Source organism: Oryctolagus cuniculus, chromosome 3 (genome assembly GCF_051225735.1).
Source record: "Oryctolagus cuniculus isolate XC-2025 breed Fujian yellow rabbit chromosome 3, ASM5122573v1, whole genome shotgun sequence".
NCBI lineage: Eukaryota > Metazoa > Chordata > Mammalia > Lagomorpha > Leporidae > Oryctolagus > Oryctolagus cuniculus.
In genome coordinates, this window is record NC_142869.1 from 82,017,575 (window position 1) to 82,030,452 (window position 12,878).

The 12,878-nt window shown below is 38.6% G+C and overlaps 1 protein-coding gene across 2 annotated transcripts in view; it reads left to right on the forward strand.

Annotated features, from left to right (window-relative positions):
• Positions 1 to 12,878, forward strand: part of LY75 (lymphocyte antigen 75) — a 109,919-nt gene that overhangs the window by 42,495 nt on the left and 54,546 nt on the right. For both annotated transcript variants that reach the window (XM_070070821.2, XM_089328279.1), the window contains exons 14-16: positions 5,375 to 5,456; positions 8,528 to 8,596; positions 10,301 to 10,415. In XM_070070821.2, coding sequence (XP_069926922.1) covers positions 5,375 to 5,456; positions 8,528 to 8,596; positions 10,301 to 10,415 — 266 coding nt within the window. The remainder of the gene's footprint in view (positions 1 to 5,374; positions 5,457 to 8,527; positions 8,597 to 10,300; positions 10,416 to 12,878) is intronic.

Below are 12,878 nucleotides of genomic sequence, written 5' to 3' on the forward strand. Positions count from 1 at the left end.
GAGCATGGCCTTCTGATGACTGCAGTCTCCCTGAGGGGCAACTTTCCAGCAGGCGACTTCACGGCCCCTGCATCTCAAGCTTGGCACACACACTGTACAGTCGAGGTAAAGTATTTTAAAGTAAAATGCTGATGTAACAACCTCTAGATTCCAAATAAGGAGAAGCAACTAACTGAAACAGGAAGCTGTGAACAAACACAAAGCAATGAGGTCATAGATATTTGTGAGAATCAATGATGAGAAAGTTGAGTATCATATGTGATAGAAATGACCACTTAGAGCATCTATCCACAGAATGGGTTATACTAGGCAACAAAACTAGTAATAAAGGAACTTTTCTTGATTAATTTCTTTGTTTCTGATCATACTTATTGAGCACTACCACATTAAAGAAATTAATATGAGACTGGCGTTCGGCACAGCAGCTAAGATGCCACTTGGAACACCTGCAGTCTATATCAGAGTGCCTGGATTTAGGTCTTGGTTCCACTCGTAAATCCAACTTTCTATTAATGCCCACCCTGGGAAGTAGCGGTGATGGTTTTAAGTACTTGAGACCCTGCTCCCCATGTGGGAGACCCAGATTGAGTCTAAGGTTCCTTGCCTTTTTTTTTTTTTTTACAGGCAGAGTTAGACAGTGAGAGAGAGACAGAGAGAAATGTCTTCCTTTTTCCATTGGTTCACCCACCAAGTGGCCACCATGGCCGGCACATTGCCGCTGGCAGACGCCGATCCGGAGCCAGGAGCCAGGTGCTTCTCCTGGTATTCCATGTGGGTGCAGGGCCCAAGCACTTGGGCCATCCTCCACTGCCCTCCTGGGCCACAGCAGAGAGCTGGACTGGAAGAGGAGCAACCGGGACAGAATCCAGCGTTCCAACTGGGACTAGAACCGGGGTGCCAGCTCCGCAGGTGGAGGATTAGCCAAGTGAGCCGTGGCGCTGGCCACCTGGCCTTTTTTTGATCCAGCATTGGCTATTGTAGGCAAACCACAAGATGGGAGATCTCTCTCTGACTTTGTGTCTATCTCTGACTTTCAAGTAAATAAAAATAAATAAATAAAATACAAGTACACTGTGCTCAGTGTTTAAAAAATTTAATGTAAGTTCACAGTGTAAAATTTGGAAAATATAAAAAAGTAATAAAGAAAATAAAAATCATATCCTGGCTATAACATATAATATATATTATAATCTAGTTATATAGTTAATATTTTGTGTAAACTCTTTCCATTTTTTCTTGTCCTATACTTGTAAATTTTGCAAAATTTATTTTTCACAGAATGTACTGTTCAATTTTCTTCTGATCACAAAAGTAATCCATACTGAATTTAGAAAACAGAACAGCAGAGGGAGAAAACAAATCTGCATAATCCCTTCACTCATAGGAACCATGTTTTATTTGTTCTCCTATCCCAGAAATTAACACATTACCATAATGAAGCAGACTGTGTTGTCTGTTTATTAAGTGCTCTGTTAAAAAAAAGATAATTTCCCTCTGCTATGCTAAGGAAGAGAGTATATCCTAAAACTAAAATTGAAGCCATGGCTTAAGAGAGAGAAGGAAGCACACCCATTTGTATTAGAAAATGATTCTAAAGCTTACTGCTTCACAGTTTAGCTTGTCATTGCAGGAGCTGACCTTTCTCAGCAAGATATCCACTTCCCAAATTATGTATTGCATGCCAAGGAGTTAAGTCAGATTACTGCTATACTTCTCAGAATCTAAATTCCACATCTCTATTTGTATTTCAATGAAAAGACTTCATGGTGCACCAAGTCATTAAGGCTCTGCGATCTTTGCAACTCTTAATGGCAGCCCAACAGGGAAAGCCATTGTAGAGCAAAAATAGCCATGGGATTAGAGAAGAAAGCCTTGTTTGCTGTGCCATGTTGCTGTGTACAATCCCTCCCGTGATGTGCATGAATGGGTTTAAATGTAAAGCTAAGGCTTTGCAGACTCAGCACGCTCATCAGATAGTATTTATTGGAGGTTATGGCTGAGGTGCTCTTCTCCTTAGCAACAAGATGCAGCAGGAAATTTATTGGGAATAAAAATTTTTACACAGTTATACATATTAACTTTCTATGAATGTCTTCTTAACCTAATAGCTTTAAAATCATATACTTAAGTGGTTGGAGTAGGTGAAATCTATAAAGAAAGAAAAATTTCAGCTTGACTTGATTCCCTCATTATGATTAGGTGCCTTTGTTTCCCTACAAATTTTCTAAAATTGGAAGAGAGCAGTGATTAACGTAGCTTTCAGTTTTTTCTTCTCGTTATTTATCTATAGCTAAACCAGGTCAAACCAGAAACAGATAAAGTTCAGGAAATCATTTTAACCTCTGACCACACACACTCAAAAATTGCCTACCCATAAGATGCTATGATTTTCTGTGTTTATGACACACAAATGAATCTCTTGAAATGAAGCTGAAAGCTGTAAATTTATGAATTGAAATGAAGTTTAATCTAGTGGGGATTAGAAATTTTAGACAGGCAAACTTTCCTCTGAAAAATTGTTCTTTGAGGTGCAGCAAAAGAGCCAGAAATGGGCTTGAAAGCAGAGAAGTAAGGGGCTGGTGTTGTGGCATAGCAGGGAAAGCCGCTGCCTGGACACTGATGCCAGCATCCCATATGGGTACTTGTTCAAGTTCCTGCTGTTCCACTTTTGATCGAGCTCCCTGCTAATGGCCTGGGAAAAGCAACAGAAGATGGCCTGAATGCTTGGGCCCCTGCATTCACATGATGAAACTCGTAGCTTCATCCTGGCTCAGCCCTGGCTATTACAGCCACTTGGGGAATGAACCAGCAGATGGAAGATCTCTCTTTCCATGTCTCTTTCTCTGTAACTCTGCATTTCAAATAAATGAACAAATCTTTAAAAAAAAAAAAAAAGAAGAAGAAGAGGAAGAAGTAAACAAGTTTCTAAGAGGAAGGAGAGGAAACCTTTGGTTAAGAGAAGACTGGGTGGGATCCTATAAAAAGTCTGCCAGTGGGAGCCTCTGAAAGGCTAGAGACAGACATATGATCTCCGATTGTCTTTCTGGTTGTCTTGCTGATTGTGTAAAGAAGATAAACTATCTAATGCTTACTTTAGGAGAAACACGAAAGTCTATACACAAATTTCCCAGCCCCAAATAAATAAAAGCTTTGGATGAAATGAAGTTATATTTGTAAAAATGAGAAAGGAAACCTAACCTCCTCTTTATTTTAGTAATCTGATTTTAACTGCAGTGTGTGGAAATTATCTAGGCCCTGTGGTTTAGAGATTCAGCACTCAGAGTGATACCTTCAAAAACAGGAAAGTTCTGATGAATTGAAGACACAAACTGCAAATTCCTCTCACAGCTACTGCTTAAACTGGATGTAATTGCCTCCACTGGATTTTTATTTTATTTTATTTTATTTTATTTTATTTTATTTTATTTCTTTGACAAAGTTAGACAGTGAGAGAGAGAGAGACAGGGAGAAAGGTCTTCCTTCCGTTGGTTCACCGCCCCCAGTGGCCCCTGCGGCCAGCTCACTGTGCCGATCCGAAGCCAGGAGCCAGGTGCTTCTCCTGGTCTCCCATGGGGTGCAGGGCCCAAGCAATTGGGCCATCCTCCACTGCACTCCCGGGCCACAGCAGAGAGCTGGACTGGAAGAGGAACAACCGGGACTAGAACCCGGCGCCCATATGGGGTGCCGTCACTGCAGGCAGAGGATTAACCAAGTGAGCCACGCCACTGGCCCGAATTTTTATTTTAAGTCCACAAATTGGTGACCTTTCTCAATGAACAGTGCTAAAAACCAAGTAATACAATAAAAACCAATAGGTCATGGTCCTCATATTTCATTGCAGTAAGTTGAAAAACTTGAGTTTAAAATGAGGGAAAGGTACTTACAATATTAAAATATGAGGGAGTGTTGCACAAAGGAAGAGATAAAGCAATTATTTTATTAAAAAGAGAGAAAGTAATTTCAAATTTAGTCTGGACCAACTTTTGGTTCACTAGTAAATTCTGTAAAAATGCAGACTTAATTCTTTCTCAGTCGTATGTTCCATATAGACCACTAACCCTGTTAAGCCTGAGAGTAGGAATTGTTCTTAGATCTGAATCCTAACCCACCTCTAATATGCATTATGTTTATATGTATATTGCATTTGTAAACATGTTATGAAGGCATATGTATACACACACACACATACACACATACACATGCACTGATCATCTATTCATGTGCCAACAAAGGTTAAATTATACAGAATGGAGATGGTCTACTCAGTAAAGCTTAAAAGGTGTAATAACATTTAGGAAATATTTACAATGGGAATTAAAGGCAGAGGCAATTTCCTTTGGATGTATTACTTCTATTATGCTGCATATTGTAGATTCCTGGCTAGAAAAAGAAAAGGATCACTAATGTCATGTCCTGCCTCCATGTGTGTAGCAGTGTATTCTTGGAATGCCTGGCCCCTCCTAAAGGCCAGTCTGACCCCTGGCACACGGTGCTCTCTCGGAAACACTCACCACCCTTTGAAGACTGACTTGTGCTGCTCGTTTCATAAAGCGTTTCCTCACTTCCTGCAGTCCACAGTGACCTCTCCTTTCTCTGAACATTTATCACACTTAAGATTTATGTGACTTACTTGATAGCTTTCATAAATAATTTTGTCATATTTTCTTTGCTTATATATATTTTGTTTCCATGACTATTTTATAGTCCACTTGAGGATGGATATTAGATCTTATACTTCTGCATATTGTTTTTGCTACAGCTCAAAGTCTTGTATATGAAAGTATAATACTTATGAGTGTTAAGTATAATCATTTAGGTGACTGCTTACTTATAATTCTCTGGTGTATTTCTTTGGCACTTAGAAAATATTCAAATTTATGTTTACTTTAAGCATAATGGGCAGTATTAATCAAATAAGTATTAAAAATTATTTAATAAAAGTATAGCCAGATAATTTGTTTTTCATTTTAAAGAAACGAATTCAATAGTGTTATGGACAGATACTATAAGTAAATGCTATTGCTGTACTTGGATATATCTAAAAATATTGTCTAAGATTAAAGCACTGTAGTGAAAGTTTTAGAATAATCACAAACTTTATTTCCTCTTAAGATTTAAACCAGAACAGCTCTTGTCTCTCATATGAAGAGAATAACTTAAAATTTAGTTTTTAAAATGATTGTTCTTTTTCTATAGGTACTCCATATTAAGGGTCTAGTTTCATTTCAACACTTCTTTATATGGATTGAAACTGTGTTCTTCAGTTAGTGACAAGATCTGAATAAACTTACATGTCTGAAGCACTTTAGACATGTCAATGATAAATATATTTACCCAGCATTCTTCTCAAAAATTTTTCATACTTTTTACACAGTGATCATCGATGGCTTTGGGTAGGTCTGAATAAAAGAAGCCCAGATTTAGAAGGGTCCTGGCAATGGAGTGATCGCACACCAGTGAGTTGAAACTTTTTTTTTTGGGGGGGGGTAATATGGAAAAAGTGTTTGTTTAAGTAACAAGTAAATTGATTGTTAAGTAATACAGTCATGTAAGATTCCTGTAGAATCACAAATGACCATGAATAGCCAAAGCAATCTTGAACAAAAATAACAAAGCTGGAAGCATCATATTACCTTACTTCAAAATATACTACAAAGCTGTTAGAACCAAAAAAGTGTGATACGAGCATAAAAACAGACTTGTGAAAGAAGGGAACAGAATAAAGAGCCAGGGCCAGCACTGTGACACAGTGGGTTAAGCCGCAGCCTGCAACACCCCCATTGCATATGGATACCAGTTCATGTCCTGGCTACTGCACTTCCAATCCACCTCCCTGCTAATGTGCCTGGGAAAGTAGTATAAGATGACCCAATTCCTTGGGCCCCTGCCACCCACATGGGAAACCAGGAACAATCTCCTTGCTCCTGGGTTCAGCCTGGCCTAGCCCTGGCTGTTGTGACCATTTGGGGAGTGAACCAGCAAATAGAAGATTTCTCTCTCTCTGTCTAACTCTTTTCCCTCTTTGCAACTCTGTTTTTTGAATAAATAAGTCATTTTTAAAAATCATCTCAAATGGATTAAAGACTTAACTATGAAACCTAAAACTGTGAAACTACTAGAAGAAAACAGAAGAACAGAAGTAGAAAAGCTCCATGATATTGGCCTGAGCGATGGTTCATTGGCTATCACCTCAGAAGCACAGGCAATAAAAGCAGAAATAGATAAATGGGATTATATAAAACAAAAATCCTTCTGTAAATCAAAGGAGATCATGAATAGACTAAAGAAGCAACCTATAGAACGGAAGAAAATATTTGCAAATTATATATCTGATGAGCTAGACATCCAAAATGCACAAGGAACTAAAACAACAGCAAGATAACAAATAACCTGATCCAAAAGTAGACAAAGGACCTGAATAGACGTTTCTGAAAAGAACACATACAAGTAGCCCAGTATATGAAAAATTCTCAACATCACTAATCATCAGGCAAATACAAATTAAAACCACAGTGAAGTATCACCTCACAGGTGTTAGAATGGCTATTATCAAGATGACAGAATTAAGCATTGGTGAGAATATGGGAAAAAGGGAGCACTTGCACACTGTTGGTGGGAATGTAAATTAAAACAACAATTATTATAGGAAGCAATATGGAGGTTCCTCAAAAAATTACAAGTGGAACTACCAGGGCCAGTGTTACGGCATAGCAGATGAAGTTGCTGCCTGTTACACCAGCATCCCATACAGGCACCAGTTCATGTCCTGGCTGCTTCACTTCCAATCCAGCCCCCTGTTAACAGCCTGCGAAAACAGCTGAAGATGGCCCTAGTACTTGGGCCCCTGCCTCCCGTTGGGGGACCAGATAAAACTGACTCCTGGCTTTGGCCTGGCCTAGCCCTGGCTGTTGGCAGCCATCTGGTGTATGAACCAGAGAATAGGAGCTATCTTTCTCCTCCTCTGTTTCTCTCTCGGGTGTAACTCTTTCAAATAAATAAATAAATCTTTAAATAAATAAATAAAAGTAGAACTACTATAAATGAACTAACACTCCCAACTATTGGGAATATATCCAAAGGAAATCACATCAGTATATCAAGGAGATAGATGTACTCCCATGTTTATTGCAGCACTATTCACAATAGGCAAGATAGAGAATCAATGTTAAGTGTCCATCAACAGATGAATGGGTGAAGAAAATGCGGTCTATGTGTATACAATGGAATACTTTTTAATCATTAAGAAGAATGTAATCCCATCAATTTAAGCAACATGTATGAACCTGAAGGGCTTTATAAGCCAGGCACAGAAGGATGCCAGTGTTCCCACTCACATGTGAAATCTAAAAAGAGATGATCTCATAGAACTAGACACTAGAATGGTGATTGCTAGGGAATAGTGCAGTTGCAAAGAGGGAGAGAGACGTTGATTAAAGGATGCAAAATTTCAGTTAGATAAGAGGAGTAAGTTTAAGAAATGTATTATAAGATACTGACTGTAGTTATCAATATATTATATTCTTGAGAAATACTGAGACTCAATATATAGTTTTCTTGCCACAAAAATAGTAACTATGTGAGGTAATGAATAAGTTAGTTAGACTTAGTCATTCCATAGTGTATATATATATATATATACACTTCAAAACATTTATGTGATATATACATATAATTTTTTCTGAATATTTTTAAAATAAGATTAATATATATGCATATCATATAACCACTAAATTATACATATTTATTGAAATGGATTCACATGTTTATAGTTGGGAAAAATATATGTAGTAAGGAAAAACAAGTTGTTAATATTTTTTATTTAAAAAGAAAATATGTATGTAGTCCAAAAAAGAGAGAGAGATGAATATGATGGTGGTCTTTGTATAGTACAAATTATTTTTCCCCAAAAAGGGTTTTTTTTGTTGTTTTTAAATGTCCTTTTAAAAAAGTAATGTGAAACTTTTCCCTTTTTATATAACAACAGTTATATGAAAAGAAACCATCTTTATCGAGGGAAATAATCTGTTTGGATAACCTTTAAAAATTCTTAAATGTTATTTCAGATGTTTATATTATCCAAAAGGGAGGATTCATGTAACACATTTAGGAGCAAAATGATTCTGGAATTTTCAATATTTGTTCCACCACAGTACTGTCAATTCATTTTGTGTTCTTTCTAAATATAACACTCCTTGACTTTTATTTTCAAATTGGAACATATATGAGGTTAAAAAAACAACTAACACTTCATCACATGTAAAACAAAAATATCTTTCCAAGTTCTTGATTCTATGACTCTAGCGATGAATTTCGTACACCATTAACCTCTACTTCGAAACTGTGTCTTCCTTTGTTTGGATACTTATGACATTTTCTAAGTCCTCTCATGATTTAGCATCCTGGTGTAAAAATGAGTTGAAAAGGTTTTCTTTCTGTAGCATGTGAACATGCTTGAATTATTAGAGCTGCTTAAATTGCAAATATTTATACATCAGTCTTAAATTCTCAAGCCTCTCCGTCTTTTCAGGTGTCTACTGTGATCATGGAATATGAGTTTCAGCAAGATTATGACATCAGAGACTGTGCTGCTGTCAAGGTCAGTACAATGCCAGAAAGTTTGCATGTTTAAAAAACAAATCTGGTATCGTATGTGGTCAGGCAGCAGATCCGTGGGTGCCTTTTGTGTATGAAGTATAATGTTAGGTGCAATGAGTGATAAGTACATTCCTGGCCTTACCAGCCTAACTTGTACTTAATTTGAAAGGATAAAATTTATATTCAGGAAAGGCATTTATGAAAATAGTCAAAGGGTACTGGGTTATTGGGAAATTATATAGTTTAGGTTTTATTCCAGTCTAGCTATGAGATATATCACATAGTAAGTTGAAATCAAGACACAGGAATTGAAGAGGAAAATGTATATTAAAAAGAACAAGGATCCAAGAGCTGGATTTGGGGGAACTGCTAACATAAAAAGGGAAAGATGATGAGAAAGGAGACCACTAGATACAGCTTTACTTTGTATCCCAAGAAAAAGATTCAAGTAGACCAAAAATATTACAGGAAGCGTGCGGCAAATAAGAACTGACGAAGTCATCAGAATGCACTTTTCTCAAAGTAACTCTTCTAGTAATAAACTATAGTGTCCTGCCTTTTAACAGAATTCCCAGGTTAACACAAAAAAGGTAAAAAAGTCCAGTGAAGCTCATGAAGCTCTCAGGGGTCCTTATAAGTGGAGAGACTTGAAAATTCACAAAATTAAATAAATAAGGCCGGTGCCGTGGCTCAATAGGCTAATCCTCTGCCTGTGGCGCCGGCACACCGGGTTCTAGTCCTGGTCAGGGCGCCGGATTCTGTCTCAGTTGCTTCTCTTCCAGTCCAGCTCTCTGCTGTGGACCGGGAGTGCCGTGGAGGATGGCCCAGGTCCTTGGGCCCTGCGCCTGCATGGGAGACCAGGAGAAGCACCTGGCTCCTGGCTTCGAATCAGCGCGGTGCACCGGTCGCAGAGCACGGGCTGCAGCGGCCACGGTGGGGGGTGAACCAACGGAAAAGGAAGACTTTTCTCTCTGTCCTTCTCTCTCTCACTGTCCACTCTGCCTGTCAAAAAATAAATAAATAAATAAAAAAGAGATACTGATGCAGCCCGAATCAGGGACAAGCCCAGCCAGGGCAGTGTTCCACAAGGAGAATCTTATTTCATCAGCCGCAGTACCCACCAGAGCCTTGGCCTTAGAGAAAATGGCCCTTGAAAGCATTAGATACCCACTCCACCCCCCAAAATTATGTCTTCCCCTTTGCTTTCTCTCCTCCTTGCTGGCTGGAACTTGTAGTGAGCTATGTTGGATCATGTAGAAAAGAACAAGAGCCTATACATGGCAGAATAAAACTCAAGAAGGAGCCCAGGCCCCTGAGGCCAGACGTCTATATCACTTATGATCTGCTCTGATGACAGCCTCGTGCTTGGGTACCACCGGAATCAATATTTTTTTCCAGATTCATATTTCTAAATTTTAGAAGTGTGAGATTCTACCATTTCATATCAACAGATACAGGAGGGAAAAAATGGTAATTTGCATCTGGATGTAGATGTGACCTGTATACTGTATTTCCTTTGTCAGCCCCTTTGTAGATTTTTACTCAGGCATTACTGTGTAAACATGCTGCTCATTGATGTGTTCATTTACCAGATATCTCAGGTACTAAAGGTAAAATGGGAACCAAGACTCGAGGGCTCACAGTTTAGTGTTTCCTAAGCACTATACCAACTGCAAAATATCTTGCCATCGTTCTCTTCCTCTAGGTCAATCAAAGGCCGTGGCGAAGAAGGTGGTATTTCTATGAAGAGAGAGAATTTGTTTATTTCAGGCCTTTTGCTTGTGATACAAAACTTGAATGGGTGTGCCAGATTCCAAAAGGTAAGTGATGTGATGGTTAATCCTTTTCACAGCTTTCTTATGTTCTTAATTTTAACATTGTTCATATGTTAACAGTGTGAAAGACTATGAAGATGCAGTTAATATATTAAGTACCTCCCTGTTTGACTTCTGCTCCTGATAGAAGGTTACTTTATTGAAAATTTATGCTACCTTACTCTCTGATTGCAGAAGAATTTGTATAGAAGATAAAATTTGGTTCACTGGGGCAGGCACTATGGTGTAGTGGGTCCAGTCCACCTCTTGCAGCCATTTAGGGAATGAACCAATGAATGGGAGACCTTTCTGTCTCTCCCTCTCTCTCTTTGTAACTCTACCTCTCCAATAAATAAATAAAATCTTAAAAAAATTTTTAGGTTCATTTACAGAGATTAGATTGTAGAATGAAAGATTATTTTAAGTAAAAGGAGAAATGTCATAGAAAAGAATCATTTTAGTTTTTTTTAATAACTTTTTTTTGACAGATAGAGTTAGACAGTGAGAGAGAGACAGAGAGAAAGGTCTTCCTTCCGTTGGTTCACCCCACAAATGGCCGCTATGGCCAGAGCTACGCCGATCCAAAGCCAGGAGCCAGGTGCTTCCTCCTGGTCTTCCATTCCCAAGAATCATTTTAGTTTTAATTTAGATGCAAAATGAAGATAATCTTGGAAGAATGAGGCAAAAGTTTAGAAATCAGAATGTGGCAGTTCCTGTAAAATTCAGAAGCAATTTTCAGTAAACTCCAAAATTGCAAATATTTTAGATAAATCCAAATTCTAGAAACCAGTTAGATTGATAATAGAACCTTTGATTCCAAAAAGGAGATGAAAAAAATCTTAGCGTTTTACTAGGAGACTACTAAGGAAATAGTAAGAAAAGTATTGCATGAGTCATACTTACAAATTATTTTAAGCAGAAATTGGGTATATTAAATTAGCGGCAAATACACAGAAAGTTCTAAAATGAGTTTAAGAAAAGAGGGAAGGAGGGACGGTTGGTTGGAAAGTTCCCTTTTTATAAATAAAACAATTTTTAAATTAAGATGAAATGAGTTTCTGAACTGAATGTAAACAGGTCATTGAAACTATGGGTATATATACTCCCACAAATTCTCAAAGAACTCAAGTTTTATGTCATGGAAATGCCAATTAGACGGTTGTTCTTTTTCCTAAAAAAAGTGTCTATCATGTTACCTTTAAAGGAGTTCCAGGGGCTGGCATTGTGCTGTAGCAGGTAAAGTCACCACCTGCAATGCCAGTATCACATATGGGCACCAGTTCGAATCCTGGCTGCTCCACTTCTGATCCAGCTCCCTATTAATGTGCTTGAGAAAACAGCAAAGATGGCCCAAGTGCTTGAGTCTCTGCCACCCCTATGGGAGACACAGAAGCTCTGGGCTTCATTGTGGTCATCTGGGCAGTGAACCAGCAAATGGAAGATCTTGTTCACTCTCTCTGTCTCTCTGTCTCTCCCTCTCTCTCTCTGTGTACTCTGACTTTCAAAAAAAAAATAAATCTTAAAAAATAAAACAGCTTCTGATATTCCATCAGGTACAGTAACTGGTGAGTCTCTCTCAAGGTGAACTGTCAAGCTGTTAGTAAAAGGGAGTCAGGGATTCAGCCCTAAGGAAAAATATGGCTGAGTTATTCCTGATTATTTGATTAAACCTTAAAAGGGGGCAATGAAAAATCAGTTTGGATACCCTTAGATAAGTGGCATAAAAACTCATGTATATAATTCTTTAAACTTTTCTCTTTTTTAATTTTATTGATCTGTTTGTATTTATTTGAAAGGCAAAGACAAATCTTCCATTCGCTGGTTCATTCCGCAAATGGCTACACTGGCCAAACCAGAAGCCCAAAATTCCATCTAGGCTTCCCACATGGGTGATAGGAAAGCAATTACTTGAACCATCACATGCTGCCTCCCCGGGTGCAATTAAGAAGCTGGACAGGAAGCAAAGCAGTCGGAGCTCAAATCGGGCCCTCCAGTAAGGGGTGCAAATGTTGGAGATGGGGCCAGCGTTGTGGTATACCTGCCACCTGCAGTGCTGGCATCCAGTATGGGCGCTGATTCAAATTCTGGCTGCTCTACTTCTGATCCAGCTCTCTGCTATGGCTTAGGAAAAGCAGTAGAAGATGGCCCAAGCCACCTGCGTGGGAGACCTGGAATAAGCTCCTGGCTTTAGATCAGCACAGCTCCGACTTTTGTGGCCAACTGGGGAGTGAACCAGTGGAACTCTCACTTTCAAATAAATCAATAAATCTTTAAAAAAAATGTTAAACATGAAATCTTAACCACTGTGCCAAGGACCTACCCTTTGTGTGTATAATTTATTCAGACTGTCGCTGGTTTGAAGTATTAGTGTGACCCTCCTATCACTTTGCCATTTACTAGCATGCCACAGAAAGTGTCGTTGCTCCCTCTAACGCGCCCTTGTTGTGGGGAGCAGCCCGGACTGGACTG